The following is a 25,901-nucleotide window of genomic DNA, read 5'->3' on the forward strand; positions in this document are numbered from 1 at the left end:
CTGACCCCTCCACAGAGGGCCCCTCCCTGCCTCTGCCCCAGTGTGGACACTTTGTGCCTCGAGAGAAGCAGCTGCCAAAGGTCCCTGTGAGAAAAGGAAGACTCCAAATCTGCCCCCATGTTTTGTGTCCTGCCCACAAACAGTGTAGCCGAACCTGCTCCAGCGTGGACAGGGCGGGTAGAAAGAGCCTCGGGGAAGGAGGAGCACCTTTTACCTCTGTCTCCAAACTAGCGCTCCTTCCCTACTTCATTCATTTCCAAGTCTCGGTGAGGTGGGTGCCCTGTCACCCCCAGACCTGATCCCAGCATCCCTGCCAAGAGCCCAGTTCTGGGGCACAAAGGAGCAAGGAGGGCACTGGCTGCTGGTCTAGGACCACCGCCCTAAAGTAGACAGGCTGCTCAGTCACCCCAATAAATCCCATGGCCTCAAACTGCCCCGGCACTGCCAGGAGCCAGGCCATTTCCTGAGGGTGGCCACAGGCAGACGTGGTCACAGGGCTGGTTGGAAAAGAGGCTGGATCCTGCTTTGCAGGCTCAAAGCCCCCGGGGCCAGGAGTTCAAGGTCCCAGGGGAGGGCGGCCTCCTTCGCTGCACCTTCCCGTCGCTTCCATCCGTGCGCGCTGGGCTTGGGGCAGCACCCAGCGCCCCATCGTGCCTCAGTTTACCCCAATGCCTGAAAAACACCTCCCGCCCGACGGAGGCATAACTGGCCACTTCGCCCTGACGGCCCAGCCCACGCAGGCGACGGACGGGGTACCGGGCAAGCGGACGGCCGCACGGGCCCCCTCCCCCGACCCGTCTCTCCCGTCGCGGAGAGCGGCAGGAATACCGCGAGAGTTCGCCCCCTCCCCCCCACAGTAAAACTGTCAAAGGTGGGAGGGGCGGGAGCGCGCATGTGCGCAGCGCGGCGCGCAGCCTGCGCCGCCCGGACCCCGCGCCCCGCGCCCCGGCCCGGCCCGGCCCCGGCCTCCGCCCGGCCCCGGCCCGCTGGGCGCCGCAGGTAAGCGCCCGGCCGCGCTCCCGGCCGCGACCCCGGGCGGCCCCCGCGCTGGCCGCGCCCTCGACCCTGACCCCGCGCGCAGGTCGGGGGGCCGGACCCGGAGCCCCCGCCCGCCGCCCCCGCCGCGCCCGGACCCCCGCGCCGCGCCCCGCGCCCCGCGCCGGCGTCGCGTCCCTGCCTCCTTCTTCTCCAGAAAAAGTCGCCATTTTGGTTCACTGCCTTTGGGCCCCCCCCTCCCCAGGCGCCCGGGATCGGCCCTTCCGGGGCCACGCCGGGCCCGCACCCGCCACAGGTGACAGGTGGGTGGCGAGGCCAGCCCCCAGGTGTGCGCCCCCTGGCCGGCCTCATCCGCGCGCCCGGGCCTAGGCCGGGGTCCCAGGCCGAGCGGCCTGGGCCGCGGTCCCACCGCCAGCGTCGCCTGCGGTCAGCGCGAGGCGCTCCTGTTCCCCCCTCCAGAGGGTCCCACCTCTGCGACCCTGCTGGCCCCTCTGGGGAGGGGCGAGCCCTTTCTCCTCCTGGTGCGGGAGTCGCAGGCCTTGAATGGAAGGGGAGTCTCTGCCTCCTAGGCCAGCCCTGGTCCCGGGGGCTCCCAACTCCGAATTCTCCACCCAAGCTGGAGGAAGACTGGAAAGGTGGGGCTCAGCAGGTACCCACAGTCTCCTCCGCTGGGGTCAAAAGGGCGCTGGCATGTCTCCTTGGAAGTATCAGTGTGAGGGCTTCCAGAGAAGTTTATTTGGAGCCCTCTGGACCCTTACTGACCCCAGGCCCAGGATATAGGCAGCCCCCTGACAATGGGCAGTGACTGCCCCGATCTCTGATCTCAGTCTACCCAGATGGCCTCTGGACCACCTAGGCACAGCACATCCCTCCTCTTCTCTCTGTTAGAAGTTAGGAGACTTTCCTGGCGGTCCAGTGGTTAAGACGCCACGCTTCCACTGCAGGGGGCACCGGTTCAATCCCTGGTTGGGGAATGAAGATCCCACATGCTGTGTGGGAGGGGTAACCTGCCCACATTCCGCCCCGCCTTCTTCTGTGGCCTTAAGCGTCCCTGTGGGAGGACCCAAAAGGGCTGAACTCAGAGTCGTCCCAGCTCTCAGAGCCTGGGGTCCCCCAGCAGAATGGGCCCACTGAAGCCCAGCCTCAGTCGGCGGAATGTTCTCTGTGGCCAGGGGCCTGTGGTCTCTGGAGTGGCGCTGGTGGGCCTGTAGGTTGGGGACAGAGAGTCTCTTGAGGGTGGAGGTGAGGAGGAGGTCAGCCAGGTGGGCAGAGCGGCTGAGGGACCCAGCATGAGGCGTCCGTCTGGTCGGAGGGGCCCCGGCGGGAAACAAAGCAGGGCAGGGGGTCAGGGAGGGTGGCTCAGCTGGCACAGGGGCCAGAAGCCAGTGCTGCAGAGTCATTGGTCTGCTACCCCTGGAGAGGGTGTGTGCGCAGTTGGGGAGTGGGCTGGGGCCCTCAGTGCCCACCTTGGCCATCTTCCAGCTGTGTCCTGGGGAGAAGGATGTGAGGGCACCCACCTGGGCCCCAGAGCGTGGCCTTGGGTCTGGGTGGGGCTGTGGGGGAAGGTGTTTCTAGGTGCTGGGCCAGCACAGCCTGTGAGCCGGCAGCCACGCTGGTGTCATAATTGGCCCCCAGGGGGTGTCCCTGGCCTCCTCCCCTGGGGCACTCCGCCTCTCCTGGAGCCATCCCCAGCTAAGCTCCAGGTACGAGGTGCATGAGAGGCGCATGATTCTCTCGCTCTCTGGGATTGTGTGTCTGGAGGCAGGGAGCCCCCCGGAGCTGGTGAAGGTCTCAGGACAGGGCTAGATTCTTCCATGCTGATAGGGTTTTCTGGGTCATCCAGGGAGACTCTGGCTGAGCAGCCCCTCCCCTAAACCGGAACACCCCCCGCCCATCCACCCCGTCACCTGCTTTCCCTTGTGGCCCAAAATACAGGCGGGCGGGCTCCCCTTCCTCAGGCCGGAGAGCGGGCCTGTCTGGGGCAGGGTCAAGAGCAGCCCATTTCAAGTCCTGAGTTGGGCCCAATGGACCTCATGGGCCTGTCCGCTTGCTCTGCAGAGATGACCGATCCCTTCTGTGTTGGAGGAGGCCGCCGGCTCCCGGGGTCCAGCAAGAGTGGGCCTGGGAGGGATGGCGGCCGGAATGAGGTCCGACTTCCCATGCTTCACGACCCACCGAAGCTGGGTAAGAGGAGCCAGGGCAAGGTCAACTCCAGGTGGTCACGGGCAGCCAGTGCTGGGTGTGGGCCTCCCTGGATGTCCAGCTCCTGGGCGCCCAGCCTCGGCTCCTGAGAGGCTTCCCGGGGTGGGGGCAGCCTGGGGCCCTGGGTGGACCACGGCCTCCTGCCCCTCGTGCCTCAGTGCAGGGGAAATGAGGCTCCTTCCAAGCGGGACCAGCCCCCTGGGTGGCAGACAAGGCTGCAGGGAATGCAGCCTCTGAGCCTTGGTGTGTTGTGTGCTGCAGGGCTGCCGGTAGTCCGGGGTGGGCCGACAGTGCCCAGCCAGGCCCCGCTCTGCTTTGACCCGGGAAGTCCAGCCAGCGACAGAACGGAAGGGAAGAAAAAGGGGCGTCCGAAAGCCGAGAACCAGGCACTCCGAGACATTCCTGTGAGCTCCCCAAGGGCCGGGTGGGGCTCTTGCAGGGTCTGCCGGGGAGCCCACCGCCTTGGCAGGCTGGCCCGCTGCGTGTCCAGTGCCGAGCCCTCAGCCCGGATCCACTGGCTGCTCCGTGTGCGAGGGCTTCGAGAGGCGGCCTGGGGCCCAGCGGGTCCTGTGCGGGGCTCCCGCCGGCCTGGGGACAGTGCTGAGTCGGGGGCTGGCCAGCAGAGGCCTGGGTGGCTGCAGGGTCAGCAGCCTGGCCTTTCCCATGCCCAGCTCTCCCTGATGAACCAGTGGAAAGACGAGTTCAAGGCGCACTCGAGGGTGAAGTGTCCGAACGCTGGGTGTTGGCTGGAGTTCCCCAGCATCTACGGGCTCAAGTACCACTACCAGCGGTGCCAAGGGGTAAGGGGCTGCGGCCTGGGGAAGGGGAGGCCTGGGGCCCACCCTGCCCTGGCTGTTGGCTTGGGGGTGTCCACGCCTGCCCTCTCCACCCAGGGTGCCATCTCAGAAAGGCTGACCTTTCCCTGCCCCTTCTGTGAGGCTGCATTCACCTCTAAGACCCAGCTGGAGAAGCACCGGATTTGGAACCACATGGACCGACCCCTGCCTGCCCCCAAGCCTGGGCCAGTCAGCCGGCCAGTCACCGTCAGTCGGCCCGTTGGGGTCAGCAAGCCCATTGGAGTAAGCAAACCTGTCACTATCAGCAAGCCCATCGGCATCAGCAAGCCAGTGACGGTCAGCCGGCCCGTGCCGGTCACCAAGCCAGTGACAGTCAGCAGGCCTGTGCCGGTCGCCAAACCAGTGACGGTCGCCAAACCAGTGACGGCCAGCAGGCCCGTGCCAGTCACCAAGGCTGTGCCGGTCACTAGGCCTGTGCCAGTCAACAAGCCTATACCAGTCACCAGGTCTGTGCCAATTGCCAAGCCAGTAACAGTCAACAAACCGGTGCCGGTCACCAAACCAGTGACCATCAACAAGCCGGTGTCTGTGACAAAGCTTGTGACAGTTACGAAACCCGTGCCAGTTGCGAAGCCGGTGACGGTCAGCAGGCCCATTGTGGTCAGTAAGCCGGTGACGGTCAGCAGGCCCATTGCCATCAGCAGACACACGCCGCCCTGCAAGATGGTGCTGCTGGCCAAGTCTGAGAACAAGGCTCCTCGGGCCGCGGGTAGGAGCAGCGGTAAGAAAAGGTATGGGGACTCCTGCTGGGCTGGGGTTGGGTGTCCCCGGCTGCAGCTCAGGGGTAACAGGGCCCAGAGCGGGCCCTCCCGCCCCTTACCTCCCTGCTCTCTGCAGGGCTGCAGAAGGCCTGGATGCCTGCCCCCTCCCGCCCAAGCAGGCGAGGCCGGAGAACGGGGAGTACGGCCCGTCCACCACAGACCAGAGCTCAGCCTTCCAGCTGAGCACAGACCCCAGCAGCAGCCCCCTTTCTCTGGGCAGCAGACCCTTGGGGGGCAAGGAGGCGCCGAGGGCCGCGGGCCCCGTGTCCCCGCCTGAGGAGGGTGCGGAGCGCACAAAGCACAGTAAGACGAGAGCAGGGGGCAGCGGCCGGGCGGGGGCAGCGGCCAGCCGGCCCGAGCCTCCCAATGGTTATTTGACCAGAGCCCTGTTCTCTGTTTTCTCTCCCCCGAGTCAGGAAGGAAACAGAAGACACCCAAGAAGTTTACGGGTGAACAGCCCTCCATCTCAGGGACTTTCGGACTCAAAGGTGAGGCCTGGACCAGCCGGGCACCTGTGGGGCCAAGCACACGCGGTGGCCGCGCCCTCAGCCTGCACCTGCCCCTCCCCCGTGTGCACGTAGGCCTGGCCAAGGCGGAGGACAAAGCCCGCATCCACCGCGCCAAGAAGCAGGAGGGGCCGGTCCCCGAGGAGGTGCGGAAGAGGGGACCAGCCCCCACCAGCGCTGTCAGCAAGGAGGTGCCGGCCCCCGGGGCCCACCCAGCCCCAGGTGGGAGCTGCCGGGTGGCGGGGCACAGGCCGGGTCTTGAGGGTGGGGCAGGTCCCGAGCCGCGGGGACGGGGGCCGAGCGCCGAGCGTGGACCCTGGGTTCTGTGCTTGGCGTCCAGGGCATCTGGGAGCTCCTGCCTGCCCCTGAGGCCCTGGCCCTGCTCCACAGGTGGCCCTGAGGGGCAGTGGCAACGGGCCATCCACGAGCGGGGGGAGGCCGTCTGCCCCACCTGCAACGTGGTCACCCGAAAGACCCTCGTGGGGCTCAAGAAGCACATGGAAGTGTGTCAGAAGGTAAGGCTGCCCCCAGTGTCTGGGAGGGGAGGCGCCCCAGGGCCAGGTTCTCACAAGCGTGCCCATCTGCAGCTGCAGGATGCACTTAGGTGCCAGCACTGCCGGAAGCAGTTCAAGTCCAAGGCGGGCCTCAACTACCATACCATGGCTGAGCATAGCGCCAAGGTACGCCCCTGCGCCCCGCTGCCGTCGGGCCCTGCCCACTGGCCGCTGGTCTCCCCCCCGCGCCTGCCCAGCTCTGACTGCTGGCCTCTCACTAGCAGAGCTTAGGGACGTCCGTGGCCACAGCCCCTGGGCAGGGGCGGGGCCCTGTGGTGGCGGGGGCACTGAAGCTGGCCTGCCCCGCAGCCCTGTGACGCCGAGGCCTCGGAGGCGAGCGAGCGCGAGGAGCGGGAGCGGCTGCGGAAGGTGCTGAAGCAGGTGGGGCGGTTGCGCTGCCCCCAGGAGGTCAGTGGGCCGCGTGGGTGCGGGCGCCAGGCGGGATGGGGCCCGCCGCTCTCCGGCCACTCACCTGCCCCCGGAACCCCAGGGCTGCGGGGCCGCCTTCTCTAGCCTCATGGGCTACCAGTACCACCAGCGACGCTGCGGGAAGCCGCCCTGCGAGGTGGAGACCCCTTCCTTCCCCTGCACCCACTGCGGCAAGACCTACCGCTCCAAGGCCGGCCACGACTACCACGTGCGCTCGGAGCACGCGGCCCCGGTGAGCGGCCCACAGCCCGGCCTCCTGTCCCTCGGGCACCAGGCAGGCGCGCCCGTGTGCTGCTTGCCACGTGTGCTCCGCCTTCCCTCCCAGGGGCCCACGTGCATCATGGGTCGGGGGGAGTGAGCCTGGGATGGGCTTCCGTGTCCCCCGTGCGCTTGCTCGCACATTCTCTCTGTGGCATGTGCCGCGTGGCTCCCGTGGCTCATCCGGCCTCCCCCTCCTCGCCCCCACAGCCCCCCGAGGAGCCTGCGGACAAGGCCCCCGAGGCTGAGGACCTGTTGGGCGTCGAGCGGACCCCCAGCGGCCGCATCCGCCGCACGTCGGCCCAGGTCGCTGTGTTCCACCTGCAGGAGATTGCGGAGGACGAGCTGGCCCGAGACTGGACCAAGCGGCGGATGAAGGACGACCTGGTGCCCGAGACCGCGCGGGTGAGCCCAGCCTCCCCGTCGCTGAGCCTGAGGCCCCCGTGACCTGGGAGGGCGTGGTTGGGGCTTTCTCAGCTCAGCAGGGAGCATCTGGGTCACCTCCAGCCCAAGCCCCGGGCTTACCCTGGCACCTGCCCGCGTCTGCAGCTCAACTACACGCGGCCCGGCCTTCCTGTGCTGAGCCCCCAGCTGCTGGAGGAGTGGAAGAATGAGGTCAAGGAGAAGGGCCACGTCAACTGCCCCAATGATGTGAGCCAGGGAGGCTGGGCAGGCATGGGAACGCTGGGACTCAGGACGGAGGGCCCAGGGGTGGCCTTGGGGGGAGCCCTCCACGTGGCCCCTGCAGGGTCCTCAGACGGAGCCCCACAGGCAGAGGGGCCTTGCTTGACCTCAGCCCTAGCGGCCCAGCCTGCCCACACCCCTGGGCAGGGGTGACTCCTGGGATCAAGTCCCCCCACTTGCCCCAGATGGGCCCCAGGTCCCCCGGGCTGGGCAAGGGGTGCACACTGGTGGGGGGGGCACCTGCCGGAGGGCCCGCCCCCATGGTCGCCTCCTGCCCCCAGTGCTGCGAAGCCATCTACTCCAGCGTGTCCGGCCTCAAGGCCCATCTGGCCAGCTGCAGCAAGGTCAGTGTCCAGGCCCTCCCGGCGTCCAGGCGTGCGTGCTTGGTGCTCCCAGCTGCCCCCCAGGGGTCCGCACACACCGGGTGTGCGCCCCTGCCCCTGTGGGGCGGGGCCAGCGCAGCCCCGGACACTCACCGCCTCCGGCCCCAGCTGTCAGTCACTCAGTCTCGGGTGGTTCTGCCTACGGGGGTTCCTCGTCTGTGCCGGGACAGCCCGACCTGGGCTTGGGGTAAGGGCCCTCGGCAAAGGGCTGCGACCCTTCCCAGGAGCAGCTGCCTTTTCTCACCCTCTCCTTGCTTCCCGCCTCCCCTGCCGTGGGGGCACCTTGGTGATCCTGCCACAGGGTGGCTTCGTGGGTCCCCAGAGCACACCTGTCAGGCACCCATCCAGATAAGCCACACAGGTTGGGGTGGTCCTGGCTGCATCTGGGTACTTCTGGTCCTCCAAGGGCCAGTGGTGGGGGCCAACCTCCAGGGACTGGACTGCACTGTGCCTTCCAGGGGGACCACCTGGTGGGGAAGTACTGCTGTCTGCTGTGTCCCAAGGAGTTCAGCTCCGAGAGTGGCGTCAAGTACCACATCCTCAAGGCCCACGCGGAGGTGCGTCAGGGACAGGGGCCTGGTGGGCGAGCCCTGCTGGGCCTGCGACTGGATGCGCTGGCCCCGTGGAGGGGGCTGGGCAGGGCAGGGGCGTCAGGGTGACGGTTCTTCATTTGAGCGAGTGGGCGACGTTGAGGAATCTGCTGGTTTCTCTTCAGAGCAGCCTCCGGCTTCCCTAGAGAAGCTTGGGTGTCCCCAGGCCCTGGGTCCCCTGCCACCGCGCCCTCCAGGGTCCTGGGCCCCAGGGTTTCCATCACTGCTTCTCTCTCCCAGAACTGGTTCCGCACTTCGGCAGACCCGCCTCCCAGACACAAGGGTCCAGACTCCCTGGTGCCCAGAAAGGAGGAGAGTCCGGCTGGCGGGAAGAAGCGAGGCCGCAAGCCCAAGGAGCGACCCCCTGAGGGTCCAGCCCCTGGGACGCCCCCCGACCGGGACGACTGGCCCCCCGGAGGCAGAGACAAGGGGGCCCGGGGCTCTGCTGGCCGGAAGGTGGGAGCCGGCAAGGCACCGGAGAAGTGAGTTTGGAGCCTGGCAGGTGGGTGGGGCCCGGCCCCCTCTGTCCAGGGTGAGGCTCCAGAGCCTCCTGCCCTCCAGGTCTCCACCCCCCACCCCTGCCTGTTCATCTGTCCAGCGGGGGCGCCCAGCCCTCTCCCCTCCCCGAGGGTGGCCCTGCCCCACGCGGGTTGCCGCAGGGCACCTTGGGCTGGGGCTCCCGGGAGGGCCAGGGCAGCTGCAGAAGTGCAATAGTCTGGAGGGACCTTCACGGGCCAGCAAGCGGAAGGGCTCCAGCCTGGGCTTCGGTGCTGGCGCGGCATGGAGCAGGCAGATGGCCTTCCGGTCCTCGGCGTGTGAGCTCCGTGCCCCATCTGCTTTCTCGGGCCCAAGGCTCGGGGGTCCCTGGTGGCCCGTGGTTCTGGGCTGATGAGGGTACCTGAGCAGCCTCACCTCGTGACCCGACACTGGAACCCCGGCACCCCCCAGCTACCTCCCGGGACAGACCCCAAGTCTGACAGCTGCCGTGCTGACCTGCCCGCCCCACCGCACCCCACTCCACCCCCACCCCGCCGTCTTTTGGTTCCTGCACTTCTGCTCTCTACCTCTCCAGGCCCACCCTCCCCTGCGGTGCAGCCCCGGCTGTGCTCGGGCCCTGCCCCACTGGCCCGTGCCCATCATGGTGGCAGAGGCAGCCCTGCTCCACCGTCCGTCCCCAGGAGTGCTCCCCACTTGGGGCCAGGCAGAGGCTCTGCTTCTGCCACTGCAGGGCTGTGGGGCAGGGGCCACATGAAGTGAGCTCTGGCCTCAGCCTCCAGCTTCGCTAATGCCACTGGCCCGAGTCGGGTAGCCTGATGGGTTTAGTGATGGGCCAGTCTGGGTTCCGGGGTCACCCGGGGCCCACGGGCATGAGGGGCGGGGACCTGGGGCCTGGCTCGAGTAGTGACCACTGTGGAAAGCAGCCTCTGTCGCTGGCCTGGGTTGGCCCATGGCCAAGCTCCCATGGGAGCCTCCTTCCCCCTTTTTTAGCTGCTCCTTCATTTCTGGTTGTGTGGCCTTTTGATGTGAGAGCCAAAGGCCCGGGGGGGAGCTTGGCCAAGGTCACAGTAGGTTGGTGGCGGCTCCAAGTCCCTGTCTTGGCTCCCTTTGGTGCCCTGAGGGCAGCGAGGTCTGTAGGTTGGGTCAGGTGGAGTCCAGGGCACCCTGAGGATGCAGCCACATGGTTTCTGACCTCCTGCCTGGGCCCCACCTTCCAACCGTGGCATCACTGGGACAGGGAGGATGCTCAGAGCTGCTGGGTTTGGATGGAGGCTGTTTTCCACTGGGGGGTGGGGGTGGGCTGAGGGCTCGGCCTTGCCGACCCTGGATGATGTGAATTTTGATATTTGCCCGTGTGCGTGTGTCTCCTGGGTGTAGTGGATGCCAGTCTTGTTGCTGTGACAAGTAACAAACCTTTTTTTTAATTCTGTTTTTTATACGAAAACTCACAACAATCTGACATTTTGGTGCTAAGGGTTTCCTGGTGCCGACGGTGGATCTGGGGGCTGGGCTGGGGTCCCTCTCCTGCTCAGGGAGGCGGTGCTGACTGGGCACCCCTCTGCCCCCCAGCTCCTGTCCTCCTCCAGTCCCTGGAGAGGAGGGGCTCCAACCTGGGCTCAGCTCTCCTCACCCTGCACTAGGGAGACAGTTTCCAGGAGGGCTTTGGGGCCGAGGCGCCGTGCTGCCCGTCTCCAGCTTCTTCCTTCAGCCAGAATGCTCTGACCCCGGGCAGTCCTGGCCTGATATGCTAGGGAGGGGCTGTGGAGACATGGACTCCCCCCACTCATACGCACCTGATCTGATCAGGGGGTCAAGGCCTGGGCAGGTGCAGGTAATCCAGCATCAAAGGCTGAGGCAAGCAGCATGACTTCGGGGCAGGAGGGCTTTCTTTCCTGTGTTCCTGGGTGTTCCTGGGTACAGCTGGTGGAGGTAGAGGTGGGTCGGGCAGCCACTGCAGGGGCAGCTGCCGGGGGGAGGGTGGAGAGCAGGCACTGATGGGAGCCCCACGCGCACTTTGTCCTTGTCACCAATGGTTGGAGGAGGTTGGACCTCAACACCTCTGCTGGGGATAGCTGCCTGCCCCGGCCTCTCAGGTACTTGGCCCTTGGGGAGCGGGGGCTGGTTTTGGCTGGGGGATGCGTTTCATTGTCACCCCTGAAAGTCCACGTGTGGTCCCTGGCGTGGGAACCCCACCAGATACGTGGGAAGAGGTGGGGTCCTGGGTAACTTGATGTTTAGCACTTTAACCCCCTTCTTTGTCTTTAAGGTGGGCATGGGGACTGCTGCCAAAAGTGGCGCTGGGTTGGACCCTCTCTCCCCCCTCTTCCCTCCCGGCTTCCATGCTCTGGCTGGTGGGTGGCAGCAACCAGCCGGTCCTCAGAGCCCCCCTCCCGCAGTGGCAGAGCCCTGGGTGGCTCAGCAAGATCTGCCCACCTCCCACTCTGGTGGGAGTGCAGCCAGGTAGCCTTGACTGACACCTTCAATGAGAGGGACTGAGCGGCAGACACCCCCCTCCATGCGGTGGGTGTGGACCCTGCCTGAGACCCCAAACCCAGGGCACAGTGTCAGGTCCCTTTCTGAAGATCTACCTCTGGCCCAGCCCACCCCCCTTGCCCTGAGAACAGGAAAGGGTCGACTCAAGGGACCGACACATCACACGAAAATAGGATGCACTTTTTTGCTCATGCAAGGGCAGATGAGTGTCCCCTGGTGTGACTGGCGGCCCTCCCAGTCGTAGGCCCCTCCTGTCCCTCGGGTTTGGAAGGGAAAGAATGGGTGCACCCTGGCCCGTAGAAGGGAGGGCTGTCCCGGTGTGTCCCCCTGGGTGGGCCCCAGGCAGCTGTCCTGGAGGCCTGGGGTTTTGGGGGCAGCCAGCACCTCCTGCCTGGCAGCCACACATCCTGTACTTGGGGTTTCTCGGTTTGGGTGTTTTAATGCCAGTTCTCCGTAATAAGTGCATTTCGAAAGAGAGGTTCCGGCTATCAACTTGTAACCATATATATACGTATATATTCTATCTACAAAGTGTTTATTTGCAAGATGTTTTGACGGTGAGCTCGGGCCCTGCCCGCCTTGTGACCATCTGTCCCCGGTCCTCGTCCCCGCCCCCCGGCCCCAAGTGGCACGGGGGCGGGCCATCAACTGTATGTATTAAAAATGACTGTATCAAATAAATGTTTATTGATTTTTTTCCAGGGGTTTTGTGCAGCTGAGTTTGTGTTAAAGCGCGGGTGCGGGCCTTCCCCGCACTCGCGCCGCGCGGCCTCGTGGGGCTTCTGGTTTGCAGGGCGTGCGCGTCCTGGTGGGACTTGTAGTCCGCGGGGCGCGCGCAGCCTGATGGGAATTGTAGTCCTCGGGGCTCGCTGGCGGGCGCCTGGTGCCGGGCCCCGAACCACAGCTTCCGACAGCCTGTGCGGCTGGCCCCCGAGCCCCGGCCGGCCCCCGAGCCCCGCCCAGCCCGCGGAGAGGCCCCCGAGCTCATGGCTGCGCTCCCGGCCTCAGCTGAAGCCCACCGCCCGGTGCCGCCGCCCCTAGCGGCTGGAGACGGGCCAGACCGGCTGGAGGGGAAGAGCGAGGACCGGTAGGCGCGGCGCGCCCCTCGCATCTCGTGGTGGGGGCGGCTCCGGGAGCCGAGCCTGGACCAGCGGAGGGTCCCCGGGGCCTGGCGGTGGCGGGCCCTCGCGGACGGCCGCGGGAAGGGGCCCGTGGGCAGGGCCCGCGTGGGGCCTCGGTCTGTCTCGAGCAGACGGGGTGGCGGGCCAGCGAGCACCCGGGCTGGACTGTGCGCCCGCCGGATGCTCCCAGGTGGTCAGTGCGTTCCGGGAGCCGCACGGACTCGGCCTGCCCCACTCGAGGCCAGAGGTCGTGATGCTGGGCGGCGCGGTGCTCAGTGCCTTCCGACTGCCGGCCAGGCGCCGGGGGGAGGGGACCCTGGAGGCTCTGGGGGCTTTTCAGGAGGGGAGGTGGTGGGGGCCGCTGTCACCTGGTTGGGGGGGCGGCTTCCGCTGTCAGCCTAGGGCCAGGCCCCAGAGGGTGACGGCCAAGCGGCGCTCGGGCGAGGGCTGGCTCCTCACTTCTGGATCTGAACCGTCCCTGGGCCAGGGCCAGCGCTGGCTCCAGGCTGGGGCCAAAGGAAACTTTTCCAGCCAGGTGCCTGTTCCTGGGAAGTGCCGTGGCCTGGACTGCTTGGGACTGTCTGGGTGCTGCCAGCAGCGCCTCTGGGCAGGAGGGGAGAGGGGTCAAAGGGGTGAGATGCCGGCAGGAAGAGGCTCCCTGGGCCTGGAGGAGCATCTTGTGTTCCTCTAGGCTCACCCCCTCCTGGGGAGCAGTGACTCCGAGCCTGGCTCAGGGTGATAGGGTGGAAGAGGGAGGACCTGAGTCTGTGACGCCTGTTAGTTCCAGAGAATCTGATGTAGCCTGAGACCAGATAAGCTCTCGAGAAGAACACTCCCTGCAGACGCAGAACGGTGGTAGCAGCCGTCTGGCTCTGCCCCGTGCACAGACCGCGTAGTGGGCATGGGTGCCCCTCACGGGGCTGGGGCAGCAGTGGTCTTCCTCTCCTCGGAGCGTGGTCCTCAGGGGACAGGAGGGGAGCCAGGGCCCATGGGGTGGCCCTGGAGCTGCCTCTGGACGTCACGGGGAAATCGCTCCCGTAACCCCTGCCTTCTCTGCGATGTTCCTCAAGCACGTGCCCTCCCCCTCCCCCGCAGTCCCTGCACGGCCCCGAGGGAGCCAGAGCTGGCTCTGGTCAGTGTCCGGGTGTCTGTGCAGATGCCTCGAAACCGAGGCTCTCCCCGACCACGGCTCCGGCTTCGCCTTCCGCATCACCATGGCTGCACAGCGTGGTCTGGTCGGTCTACCTTGCCGTGGCTTCCTGTGTGTGTGCCTGTCCCTCCGGAAGGTCAGTCCGGTGAGGACGGGGACCTCGGCCTACCTTTGCACTGGACATGCTGGTGGACAAGTGAGCACCTCGCAGTGGTGACAGGGTACCCCTCGGGCTGTCCCTTGGTGAGGTCCAGGTGGGCACGGGTCTGGGGGCTGCCGCTGGGCGACTGGAAGGAAGCCCGCTGGACTCGCCTAGAGCAGCGGGGAAGGAGGGGGTCCCACAGGGGGATTTCCAATGGGTGGGGTGGGGTGGGGCCAGTGCAAGTTCCTGGAGCCTGTTGCACCCCTTTAGGGCTGCAGCCCCCCGAGCCCCCGAGTTCTCTCCCTGCTCTGAGAAAGCTGCCCTGATTTCCCTGTCCCTGAGCCAGTCTGGGACGGCCCCGCCTCCCCAGGCCAGGCCCCAGCGGGCCAGCTCCTCCCTCCTGCTTCTGGCTTCATTTGACTCACTCCCCGCCCCCCACCCGGAGATTTTCCTAAAGCAGGACAGGGCATCAGGGCTCCTCAGACCCCGGTGGGCAGGGCCGCAGCAGGAGGGAGCAGCTACCGCGCGGCAGGCCTGTCACCCCTAGGCAGCGCCCGGGACCCCAAGTGAAACTCCTTCTCCCCTGAGCCCCCGCCAGCCGTCTCCACGTGGATGCTGTGGGAAGCCAACTAGAAACGCTGGCGTGTGGGCTGGATTAATCACAGGGAGGGGGCCGGGGACCGGGGACGGGAGTGAACGCTGCAGCCGCCCACCTCTGCCTCCTGCTGCCAGGCTGGGGCGTGGCTGTGTCCCCAGCTGAGCGCTGAGCACGGGTGGCCTTGGGGGACGTGCTGGAGCCTTCGTGTGTGTGTGTGGGGGGGGGGGCGGGCAGTTATTCTCGGAGGAGGCCTCAGCCGGGTAGAGTTTCAGGTTGTTTATGCCTCTCGGAGGCACCTGGGGGCAGGGGTGCTCAGCTCAGCTCTGCTGCGCTGACAGCTTGGAGGCCAAGAGACACCTCTGATTTCCCTGTCCCGCTGGGGGGGTGCGGGGGTGGGCCCTGCCGTCCCCGGCAGACCAGGGGTCTGCAGCTTTCTCTGCTCTAGAGGAGGGGGGCACAGTGGTCCTCAGCCAGCCCTGGGTGGGCAGTGTGCCAGCCTGAGCGCAGGAGGGGCAGTTCACGCCCGATGCTGGCCTGAGGTTGGCCTGGCTGTTCTGGGCAGCTCAGTGCTATTAATATCAGGCCAGCACACAGCCCCCAGCCGGCTGATCCTCTTACGCCCGTAGCCTCGGCCTCTGAGGCTGGCGCCGAGTACTGTTGCTTCGGCACGGGCTCCTACAGCCTCTCACCTGTTGGCCCCCCGCCTCCCAGGGGACAGCCTCTGCCAGCCAGGGCCTGGACCCCACTTCAGCCTCTCACCTGCTGTGCTGCCCACCCGTGGAGGAGCAGTCCAGGGGGCTCCTGAGCTGTCCTGGGGGTCTGCCAGGGCTCTAAGAGGCAGTGTGGTGGTGCCCTGCACACACCTGGGATCACCCTGCTGTCCCGGTTTCCCCTGTGTCCTGGCCATGAGCAGCGCCCCAGCTTACCCTGGCATCAGGGTCTCAGGGTGCTGGACCCTTGGAGCAGAAGGCAGGTGAGTGGCAGGCCTGCTGTCTTCCGGTGACGATGCCCATCTTTGCTGCGTCTCGGCCACGCCCAGCCCCGTGTGCCGTGTCTAGTGGACACATCAGGGCAGAGACAGGCCAGGCAGGTGCTCGTGGGGACCAGCTGCCAGCTTTGCTTGGGGCTCTCAGTTACCAGCCGACCTGTGTCCATGTGGCTCATAACCCTTCGGTTGAAATTGCCTTTTGTCCCTGTGGCTGGCAGCACCCTGTCCATCTGTGAGCAGGGAGGTGAAGTCTTGCCCATGTCACAGTTTGTCCCATTGTGCAAATGGGGTGAGGCTTGCTCTGAGGGCGCAGTGAGCTTTGTCCCTGGCTTTGAGAGAGAGCCGGGCTTTTGGAGGAGGCAGTGGAGCTGGACGTGGTTGCAGAACCAGCCTGATGCCGTTCAGGCCTATTGCAAGCCCTTGGCTGGGCGGATTTCTGGCAAGGTCACCCCTGGCTAACCTTCGGCTCTTCCCTGAAGAGGTGTCTGTCCCAGGCTGTTGGCGCCACAGGCCTTGGAAGTCGTCCGTGGTAGTGGTCGTCGTCACCTCGGTAGGACAAGGGTCAGTCACAGAGAGGGGTGAGGGCTCCTGCCGAGAGGCCAGGGCACCAGCCTGGGGTGATTTCAGCAGGGGCACGGGAGCAGCGCCAGCGCAGGCCTCCCATCCCACGTCAGCCCCGCGAGGCCGTCTGGCCGTCCGTGAGCGTGCTGGGCACAAGGGCGGGTTAGCTGGGGCACCGAGGCTCCAGCTCCTTTGCAAACCAGGTTCTCTGTGTTGGCTTTTCCTCCCCGGGTAGGAGGCACAGACTGGACTCTTTCCTCTGGGGCTGTGCGGAGCTCCCCTCCCCGGCTATAGGCTGTCGGTCATCTCCAGGGTCTGTGGGTCGCTTGCGGGGAGGGCAGCTGTGTGTGAGCCCCGGGGGCCCCGTGCTCGCTGTTGGCGGATAAGTGCGTCCAGGGGAACGGCCAGCGCTGCCCTCCGGCCGGGGCTCGAAGACACCACTGCTCGTGCTCCGTCCGTCTCCTGCTTGGCTGAGTGAGACAGCAAGTGAGCTGTCACTGCCGCGCCATCTGGGTGTCCCACTGTGTTGTTGGCCCCACGGACGAGTGACTGCTACTTCCAGAGGCAACACAGGCAGCCAGTGGTTCCCGGGGCTCTCTCCCCACGCCGTCCAATGACGGAGGAGCGAGGCGGCCCGGTGCTCTCTGTCCCCCGGACGGTGCTGCACGCCTCCTGTCACATCCAATGGCCGGCTTTCCTGCTGCGTAACTTGTGCTGACACGGCCCCCTGTGCCCTCGAGAGCTGCTGGTGTGGCTCATCACGTGTTAGGCCTGAGCTAATCCCTTCCACTGCTCCCCCCCGCCCCCCCCGCCCCACACGCGTGTGCACACAGGCGCCGTCCTCCTGGCTCTTGGCAACGCTGGGTGTGCTGGGAGCACCGCACAGCTGGAGACGCCAGTGTTCCTGGCGGGGGATGCTCGGGCCTCCCCGAGCAGGCCAGTTTCACAGCACCCTGCGCCCTGGCCGTTACAGCAGGCTGTAGCCGTGACAGCGAGCTTCAAGGACAGACAGAGGCTTGGTTTAGTTTTGGATAAAGCAGGGGCGTGTGCTCATAAAACACGAAAACCTGGCGGAAGTCCTTGCTCCTGCCCTTGGTGGCCGTCTCTGTGCACGCGTCTCACAGGCTCACGCTGGCTTTTACGGCTCGGGGAGCTTTGCCTCGAGGATGCCTTCCGTGTGTGGCTCCTCCCCAGGTTCCCGCCTGTGTCCCAAGCAGCATCCATCACTGGGGCTCCAGCCGCGGGTGGACACACGTCCTGCCAGGGTTGTCCGGTGCACCCCCAGGTTCCCGGTACTTTCTTCCCGCCTAGACGATCAGCTTGCCTTCGGAGTCTCTGGGGCAGGTCTGCAAGCTGACGCTGTGAGCGGTCTCTCTCTCAGGCAGTGGTGGAAGTGCCTTCTCCCTAAGCTGGTCCTGCCCCCGGGGCCACCTTCACACCGGGTCTGCGTCCCAGCCTCTCAGCATAGACTGAGCCGGCACTGGGCAGACGCTACCTCTCGTCGGGCCCTCAGCTGAGCCGAGCCTCCCGAGCTGTTCCTGAAGGCTTTGAGGCCTTGAGGCCTTGGGCCAGTCATCACTTCCATGCCCTTTAGGGGTATAAACCTACAGAGAAGTCAGCACAGCCCCGCTCGAGTGGCGTGGCACGGCGAAAGCAGGCACACATGGCGTCTGCATCTCCCAGGCGGGTTCCCGCCTTGTGCACAGCCTCTGGGGGCCTCCGCCCTTCGGCAGGGCGCCCCGGGTCTCCCTCCCGGTCCGTCCACACGACCGCCGGCCCATCCCTTGTCAGCAGCCTCTGTCTCTGGAGCCCCTCTCCCTGTATGCCCTGCAGGGCGGCACAAAACTAGAGGGCCGCCCAGAGTGTGTGGGGGGAGAGGACACAGTCCTCGACAGGGTCTTGGCTTCCTCGGCGGGCCCACCTCTCATCGCCTGCGGGAAGGGGGCCTCGTGGCCCTGCTGAGGCCCGATCCACGTGGGAGGAAGAGCTGGGCCCATACAGCGCTCCCCTTGTGTCCTCCTTTGCCACCTGCTGTCCCTCTGGATTTGTGGACAGTGGCAGTCCGAGGCCCCCGGGCCCAGCGGACAGGCTGCAGCCAGGTTTGCTGTGTCCCGCCACGAGCCCGCTCACCTTGGCCGTGCCCACATGCCTGCGTGGAGGCACCACGTGGACCAGTCACGCCAGGCCCAGCGTGGGGTGGCAGGGGGGCTGGTGGCCCTGGGCCAAGGCAAGCGTGCCCCCACTCCCCCCAGCAGCAGCAGCAGCAACGCGGAGTCCTTGGACAGGCTTCTCCCACCTGTGGGGGCCGGGCGCTCGCCCCGGAAGCGCACCACCAGCCAGTGCAAGTCCGAGCCGCCCCTGCTGCGCACCAGCAAGCGCACCATCTACACGGCAGGGCGGCCGCCCTGGTACAACGAGCACGGCACCCAGTCCAAGGAGGCCTTCGCCATCGGTGAGCATGGCTGTGGTGCGTGGGTGGGCCGAGGCCGCCGCCCGCCCAGACCCCTGAGTGGGCGGGTCAGGCAGAACCCACCGCCATGCCCCAGCCGGTGTTTCCGTGACCCGTGCTGCTCGGGCCCCTCGGTCCAGGTCAGCCCGGGGTGGAGGCAGCGTCGGGTGATGGGCACCACTGGGACACATCTGTGAGGCTGACCTGGGCCGCTCCGCTCAGGGTCTCTCTGCCCCTCCCCACAGGCCTGGGAGGCGGCAGTGCTTCTGGGAAGACCACTGTGGCCAGAATGATCATCGAGGCCCTGGACGTGCCCTGGGTGGTCTTGCTGTCCATGGATTCCTTCTACAAGGTAAGGGTGTCCTGCACGAGCAGCTGCCTCCATGAGGTCCACAGCTCCTGCCCCGGCCTGGGGCCTGAGCCCGCGACTGCCTCTCCTTCCGTTGCTGCTCCTCCCCCCGCAGGTGCTCCTCCCCCCGCAGGTGCTCCTCCCCTTGCAGGTGCTCCTCCCCCCGCAGGTGCACCTCCCCCCGCAGGTGCACCTCCCCCCGCAGGTGCTCCTCCCCCCCGCAGGTGCACCTCCCCCCGCAGGTGCTCCTCCCCCCCGCAGGTGCTCCTCCCCCCCGCAGGTGCACCTCCCCCCGCAGGTGCACCTCCCCTTGCAGGTGCTCCTCCCCCCCGCAGGTGCACCTCCCCCCCGCAGGTGCACCTCCCCCCGCAGGTGCTCCTCCCCTTGCAGGTGCTCCTCCCCCCGCAGGTGCACCTCCCCCCGCAGGTGCTCCTCCCCCCGCAGGTGCTCCTCCCCTTGTAGGTGCTCCTCCCCCCCGCAGGTGCTCCTCCCCTTGCAGGTGCTCCTCCCCTTGCAGGTGCTCACCAGGCAGCAGCAGGAGCAGGCTGCCCACAACAACTTCAACTTCGACCACCCAGATGCCTTTGATTTCGACCTCATCATCTCCACCCTCAAGAAGCTGAAGCAGGGCAAGAGTGTCAAGGTGCCCATCTACGACTTCACCACCCACAGCCGGAAGAAGGACTGGGTAGGCCCTGCAGGCTCAGCTGCACGGGGCTGGCGCAGGGGCCTCGGGGCCGCTTCAACACACAGGATTCCTTTGCAGAAAACGCTCTATGGTGCCAACGTCATCATTTTCGAGGGCATCATGGCCTTTGCTGACAAGACACTGCTGGAGGTGAGGACGGGTTGCAGGACGGATGGCCTGGCTCCCTGGTCCTCCCGTGGGACTCGCCTTACACCTGCCTCCATCCCCGTCCCGTGCTGTAGCCCCAGGGTTGGGTGAGGAACAGCCTTGTCTCCTGAACCTCACCCCCCTGAGTCAGGGTTTCGGCTGCTGTTCTCTGGGGTCCACGTGGCCGCCGAGGTCAGAGCGACGTTGGTGGCAGTGGGCTCACCTGTGGGTGTGCGTGTGTGTATTCTTGCCTGGGAGGGGGCCAGCCTCCTGCGTCTGCACTGCTTGTGAGGACATCGTCTCCCCTGGGAGGCTCTGGGCAGCTGCCCCAGGTGTGACCCCGCCCTGCCGAGGCCCGAGAGGGCCCAGCCGGCTATGCCCTTGTCCTGGCTCCTTCGCTGGTCCCGAGTGTGAGTGTGCTCATGCCCCAGGAACCCCACTGCTCGCCACGCACGCACATGCTCAACACTCCATGCACAGTGCACACCCCCCCACACATGCAGCCACACCACACGCTCCCCCCCGCCCCTGCCCCGTCCAGACCCGAGAGGTGCCGCGCAGGCCTGGTCTGCTCCTGGGCCCACACGCAGACCAGACGTCTCTGCCGGAGGCCGTCCCCTGGTGCTCACTCTGGTCCTGCTGGTGACAGGGCCTTGGAGCCCCTCATATCAGGCCCTCTTCAGCGACTCACTCTCCCCGTCCAGCTCCTGGACATGAAAATCTTCGTGGACACGGACTCTGACATCCGCCTCGTGCGGCGGCTGCGCCGTGACATTAGTGAGCGGGGCCGGGACATCGAGGGTGTCATCAAGCAGTACAACAAGTTTGTGAAGCCCGCCTTCGATCAGTACATCCAGCCCACCATGCGCGTGGCGGACATCGTGGTGCCCCGGGGTGAGCCTGCGGCCCGCCTGGTGGGGGGAGGGCGGGGGCGGGCAGGCTGGACCTCACCCTCCCTCCTGTCCCGACCCAGGGAGCGGGAACACAGTGGCCATCGATCTGATCGTGCAGCACGTGCACAGCCAGCTGGAAGAGGTGAGCCGGTGTCCAGGCTCCCGCGGCCCCGCCAGCCCTGCTCCCCACTGCCACCGCCCACGGCCACCTGCCTGGGCGGCCCCCACGTTTACTGCCCCGTCGTGTGCCGGCCAGAGGCAGCTGGGCTCCCGGAGGGACCATGGGGCGCGGAGTACCTCCAGCGCCCCCAGCCTGAGCTGGGCCTCGCACGGAAGGGTGTGCCCCTGTCCCTCCAGACCCTTTTGGGCCACCGTTGGGTTTTGGTGCTGCGTCCCACGTCCTGAGCATCCTAGGAGGTCACACACCCCGGGCCGGCCCAGGGCGCCACCCACCCCTCGGGCAGGCTTCATGATGGGGTGCTCGGGGCCTGCGGAACAGAGCCTCAAGCGTCCTGGCTCTGACGGCCCAGCCCAGAGGTGCCCACGCCAGAGGCCACAGGGAGCTGGCCCCCTCCCGTGGCAGGCAGCCCCCCGGGACTCTCCCGCTACGGGGCTGTGGTGTGTCTGTTCCTGGGTGGGGGTGGCCCAGCTGGCTGAGGCACACGGTGGCGACGGGCCGTGCCGTCCGGTGACTTGGAGGTGAGCAGTGCTGCCGTCACTGATGCCCCACCCCATTCCCTTGTGTCTCCCTGTGTCGCTGCCGCAGCGTGAGCTCAGTGTCAGGTAAGACTTCCCACACCTGTCTGCACAGACGGAGGCATTTCCAGCATCCACAGGGAGCTCGGAGTCTGGGTTGTCACCCAGGCAGGCAGCGAGGTCCCCTCCCACCACGCCCACCCCCTGTGGTGGACCCACCCCCGGCACAGAAGGAGTGGCGTGGTGGCCGCCACACCGCTTCTACCTGCCCTTGCCAGTAGTCGAGGGAATTAAGGCCCAAGTTAACACAGCACCCTGACTCTAGGCTGGCCAGACCTCTCTGGAGGCTCTTACCCGACTTGGGGCTGGTTGTGTGGGGTCGGACCCGAGGGCACAGCTGTCCTGAGCCAGCACCGCTGTGCCCCAGGGCGGTGGCCACAGGCCTGTCCTTCAGCAGCCAGAGGGCCTGGGTCTGCAGCTTCTCTACTTGAGCCGAGGGGCGGGTCTTTACTCCCCCAAGCGGTGCTGAGGCACCCCACCCCCCGCATCCCGGCACCCCAGCCCACCGTGGCCCTGGAGCCGAGGCACAGAGAGCCAGGAGGAGCCCCCAGGAGTCCTGGGCTGCGTGTCCTTCCTGCCCACGAGAGGGATGGGGCGCCTGTCCCCACGCAGTGGTCGGCGGAGCTGGGAAGCACCAGACCGAGCCTCCAGCTCGAGCTGCATTGGAAATGCCTCCAGGCCCGGGTGCCGGCCTCCAGCTTCCTGCCCACGCATGAGTCTTCGCTTGCCTCTCACCCGGCCCGGGGCACCTGCGGGTCTGGCCACGTCATGTCCTCTGGAAGCCTTGTTTCAGAGAAATAAAAGTTTCCAGGAAGCGTGGCTGTGGTGGGTGGGAGGGACGGACCCGCAGGGCCGAATGCAGTGGACTCTCGGGTGCTCGCGGGCCCGGGGGCGCGGGCTGCAGGGTCTCCCTGCCACCAACCCGGCCTCCTGCTCTTCCCTTCCCCAGGCCAGCGGTGGCCACGGAGGCCACCGTGCTCCCCGCTAAGTGGTCTTTTCTTTCTCTTCTTTTCCTCTTTGTAAACCCTGGGGTTTCCTGCCCTGTTCCCTCCCTGACCTACTCTTCGCCTCTTCACCTGGTGGGCAGAGGAAGCTGCGCTGGGATCTGTGAGGACAGAGTGCTCTGGCCGCGGTGCTGCCTGCGCGCTGTGTGCCCGGCGCTCTGCAGGCTCCGCCCCTCCCCGCCCCGCCCGTCCCCTCCCCGTCCCGCCCCGGCCCCCCACTCCGCCTCCTCCCCGCCCCGCCCCGCTCCAGGCTGGGGCAGCGGGGCAGTGCGAAGCCAGCTCTGCCCGCCTCTCCTGAGGGGGCCGCACAGCACCTGGGGGGAAGCCTTAGGCAGGGCTTGGCCCCAGAGCTCAGCTGTTTCCCCAGGGAGAGGTGTCCTGAGGTTGGGGTCCAGATGCCCAACTTGGGGGCTAAGATTCATCTGCACGTGTGAGGCCTCGCCCTCCCACTGCCAGGCCCTGAACGGGGAGGGGACCTGGAGCGGGAAGGGAGGCTCGCACCGCAGCCCCTGCTTCCTGGCTAACGGTCAGCCGCTCTGCCTTCCACCGTGTCCCTTAACCATTGCCTGGCTGTTACGGCGGAGGGCATCTCGGGATGGGGCCCTCCCTCCAGATCAGCAACTGGGAGGGTGGCCTCCACCCTGCACACCCACCGTGCCCACCACGACTGCCCCCTACAGTCTGCAGCGGGAGGATGGGGCTCTGGGGGAAGATGCCCCTTCTTGAGTTCCCAATCGCTTTGTGTCCCCAGGGCCGCGCTGGCCTCAGCACACCAGTGCCACCCCCTGCCCCGGACGCTGAGTGTCCTCAAGAGCACGCCGCAGGTGCGGGGCATGCACACCATCATCAGGTGAGGCCCATCCCACTCCCCCGGCCAGGCGGGCGGGCGGGGCCGACCTTCGCTAACCCCACCTGGCCCGCGTTGGCAGGGACCGGGAGACCAGCCGCGACGAGTTCATCTTCTACTCTAAGAGGCTGATGCGGCTGCTCATCGAGCACGCGCTCTCCTTCCTGCCCTTCCAGGTGCGGAGCGGGGGGAGGGAGGGGGCCGGGGGAGTAGGGGGAGGGGAGGCTCCTTGCGCTCACGCCCCGCCCCCGCCCTGCGCAGGACTGCGTCGTGCAGACCCCGCAGGGCCAGGACTACTCGGGCAAGTGCTACGCGGGGAAGCAGGTACCAGGGGCCCGACCTGGGCGACAAGGGACTGGGGCGGCCGGAAGGCGGGGGTCTGGCTAGCTCAGCCTCGTCCCCCCAGATCACAGGCGTGTCCATCCTGCGGGCCGGTGAGACCATGGAGCCTGCGCTGCGGGCCGTGTGCAAGGACGTGCGCATCGGCACGATCCTCATCCAGACCAACCAGCTCACCGGGGAGCCCGAGGTGGGGGGCCTGGGGAAGGGGGGTCCGGTGGGGGGAGGGCAGGGGTGAAGTTCTGGGGAGGGGGCGGGGCACGGGGAGCCCAGGTGCAGCCTTCGGTTTGGGCCGCCCTGACCCTGTGGCCGCCTGCAGCTCCACTACCTGCGGCTCCCCAAGGACATCAGTGACGACCACGTGATCCTGATGGACTGCACAGTGTCCACTGGCGCGGCGGCCATGATGGCGGTGCGGGTGCTGCTGGTGAGTGGGCGGGAGGGGGGCGGGCGGGCGGCGGGCGGGGGCTGGGCCCGGCTCACTCCCTCGCCGCGCCGCGCAGGACCACGACGTGCCCGAGGACAAGATCTTCCTGCTGTCGCTGCTCATGGCGGAGATGGGCGTCCACTCGGTGGCCTATGCCTTCCCGCGCGTGAGAATCATCACCACGGCGGTGGACAAGCGCGTCAACGATCTCTTCCGCATCATCCCCGGCATAGGTGAGGCTGCCCGGCCCTGTCAGTGACAGCTGGGGCGGCAGGTGGGCCTGAGCCCCCACCACAAGGACCTGCTTCTTCCCCCAGGGAACTTCGGCGACCGCTACTTCGGGACCGACGCCGTCCCCGATGGCAGCGATGAGGAGGAAGGGGGCTCTGCGGGGTAGCCGCCCTCCCTGCCCCCAACCCCTCCTGCTTCCCCGGGGCTTACAGGGTAGAGATGTTAACTTATTTTAATTAAAACACGTGTTACCGGTGTACCTTGTCTAAATATTTTGTAAAATAAAACTTGAAAATGAAGTCGTGACTGGTTAGCTGGGGTGCGGGAGTGGTGTCCTGCCTGGGCCCTGGGCTTGCGGAGTGGCCCCCAGGGCTGCCCCAATCCCCAAGTGGCGAGGCCACTGTGGAGAGGGAGGGACTGAGGAGCCTGGCCTCCGCTGGGTCCTGGTTGGGCTCCCGCCTTCCCCGCAGCAGGACAGGGGCTTCTGGTCTTGTACTTGGCTTTTCTCACCGTCCAGGGTCAGTGCAGATTTAGGAGAGGGCAGAGCTGGGCCTGCAGCTCCTGGCCGTGCTAGACTGGCCCCTTGCTGGCCACCTGGCCTGGGCCTGGGGCTCTGGGTCTTACAAGATGTCGACAGCCTCCACAGCCACTTCCCTCCCCCAGCACGTGTTTGTCCGCGGCGGGGGCGGGGCGGAAATGGGTGTGGGCGGGGCTGGAGGAGGGAGTGAGGAACCGGCCCGGGCCTCGCAGGAACCCCACTTGCAGGGGATGTGGCCGGTGCCTCACCGACCCGGCCACACCGCTCAGGGTCAGAAACCACATCCCGCCCTGCCTTCGCCGCTCCCGGGCAAGGGCACCGGCGAGGGTGCTGCCTGCCTGGCTCGAGAGCCTGATGCCGATTGATTCGCAGCTGCTGCGGGTGAGCTCTCAGAACCATCCCCCCCCCGCCCCCCCTCCCCCCCGCCTCCTGGCCTGGCTCTTGCCCTTTCCTGCCCTCCTGGTCTCCTCGGTTTCCCCTCACCTCACAAAGGCCATGTCATGGAAAAGCCTGTCATGGGGCGGGGACAGGAAGTCCCTGGGTGGGGACCAGGCCAAGGGCAGCAGATAAAGGCGGGAGCTTGTCCAGAGGTGGCCAGGCGCCAGGGTAGAGGAGCGACACAGCCCCGAGGTCAGCAGGAGGGGCCTCTCCTCCCCAACCTGGTGAGTGGACCCTCCCCCGTATCTCCAGGGCCCCATTCGTTGGTTGGTTGGTTGGTTGGTTCATTCATTCCTCCTGTGCTCTGTGCCTGGAGCCTGGAGGCTGCAGCGGGCCGGGCCCTGCTCAGGTGCTGTGATGCGGCGGATACCCTGCCGTCTGGCCAGCTCTTCCCAGAGGAGCAAGGGGGCGAACCGTTGATGAGGAGCTGGGCAGGAGCTAGGTGATCCTGGGAGGGGCCCCGAGTCCAGCTAGAGGATAAGCAGCTCCCACAGAAGAAATCAGACCCGCATGTGCTCATGCGTGTGCAGATGGCCACATGGCCCCAGACACACACGTGTGCGTGATGCAGCTCAGGGCCCCCACCTCACTCAGCCACCAGCCTCGGGGCGTGGGACGGCTTCCTCCCACTTCTCGAGGGTCGGTGGTGGCCTAGGGCCGAGCCCTGCCTGCTCAGGCTGGGGTTTCTCATCAGAGACAGCTCAGAGACGAGGTCACGGCTTAGGGGAGTTCTTGGGCCACTTCCTGCCAGGCCCCCAAGGGGTGGTAGAAGTGGGTCACCTTCCAAACAGCCCTGACAGAGAGTCTTCGGGGTGCCGATGGGAGGAAGGGGCAATCCCTCCAGCCCCAGGGAGCCTCCTGGTCCCAGAAACAGGACCAGGATCCAAGGTCCAAGGCTGTCCTGGGGACAGGGCTCAGCACAGCTGCTGGAAACATCGGGGGCTTCCCGTTTGGGAAGAAACCTTGGGTGGTGCCCTTCAGGGCCGGAGGAGCCCACCCCCAGGGAAAACCTCTCGGGCTGTGT

General features: G+C 66.8%; 2 protein-coding genes across 8 annotated transcripts; both read left to right on the plus strand.

Annotated features, from left to right (window-relative positions):
- The first annotated feature begins 884 nt into the window (after positions 1–884).
- Positions 885–8,827, plus strand: ZNF512B (zinc finger protein 512B). 3 transcript variants are annotated; one of them, XM_082645776.1, is made up of 17 exons: positions 885–999; positions 3,055–3,180; positions 3,460–3,602; positions 3,870–3,998; positions 4,092–4,786; positions 4,893–5,119; positions 5,233–5,304; positions 5,398–5,544; positions 5,713–5,837; positions 5,910–6,002; positions 6,186–6,284; positions 6,367–6,537; positions 6,774–6,968; positions 7,113–7,214; positions 7,529–7,591; positions 8,089–8,187; positions 8,461–8,827. In XM_082645776.1, exons 2-17 carry the CDS (start codon positions 3,057–3,059, stop codon positions 8,704–8,706), a joined length of 2,730 nt encoding a protein of 909 aa, XP_082501902.1. In that variant the 5' UTR covers positions 885–999; positions 3,055–3,056; the 3' UTR covers positions 8,707–8,827. The 3 variants fall into 3 exon arrangements, with proteins under 3 accessions (XP_082501902.1, XP_082501900.1, XP_082501901.1); XM_082645774.1 differs by having other exon boundaries at positions 5,233–5,544; XM_082645775.1 differs by having other exon boundaries at positions 4,137–4,786; positions 5,233–5,544.
- Positions 8,828–12,169: 3,342 nt separating this feature from the next.
- On the plus strand, positions 12,170–24,183 carry UCKL1 (uridine-cytidine kinase 1 like 1). Of its 5 annotated transcripts, none has more exons than XM_082600568.1 (15): positions 12,170–12,298; positions 18,024–18,223; positions 18,466–18,572; positions 19,087–19,257; positions 19,336–19,407; positions 20,109–20,298; positions 20,378–20,439; positions 21,064–21,080; positions 22,809–22,907; positions 22,987–23,080; positions 23,166–23,228; positions 23,311–23,433; positions 23,563–23,670; positions 23,747–23,903; positions 23,988–24,183. In XM_082600568.1, exons 1-15 carry the CDS (start codon positions 12,198–12,200, stop codon positions 24,065–24,067), a joined length of 1,644 nt encoding a protein of 547 aa, XP_082456694.1. In that variant the 5' UTR covers positions 12,170–12,197; the 3' UTR covers positions 24,068–24,183. The 5 variants fall into 5 exon arrangements, with proteins under 5 accessions (XP_082456694.1, XP_082456693.1, XP_082456695.1 ...); XM_082600567.1 differs by lacking the exon at positions 21,064–21,080 and adding an exon at positions 22,141–22,160; XM_082600569.1 differs by lacking the exon at positions 21,064–21,080 and adding an exon at positions 22,141–22,160 and having other exon boundaries at positions 18,027–18,223.
- Positions 24,184–25,901: the final 1,718 nt, after the last annotated feature.

The sequence above is a fragment of the Mesoplodon mirus genome (assembly GCF_964341445.2).
Source record: "Mesoplodon mirus genome assembly, chromosome: 15".
NCBI classification, from domain to species: Eukaryota; Metazoa; Chordata; class Mammalia; order Artiodactyla; family Ziphiidae; genus Mesoplodon; species Mesoplodon mirus.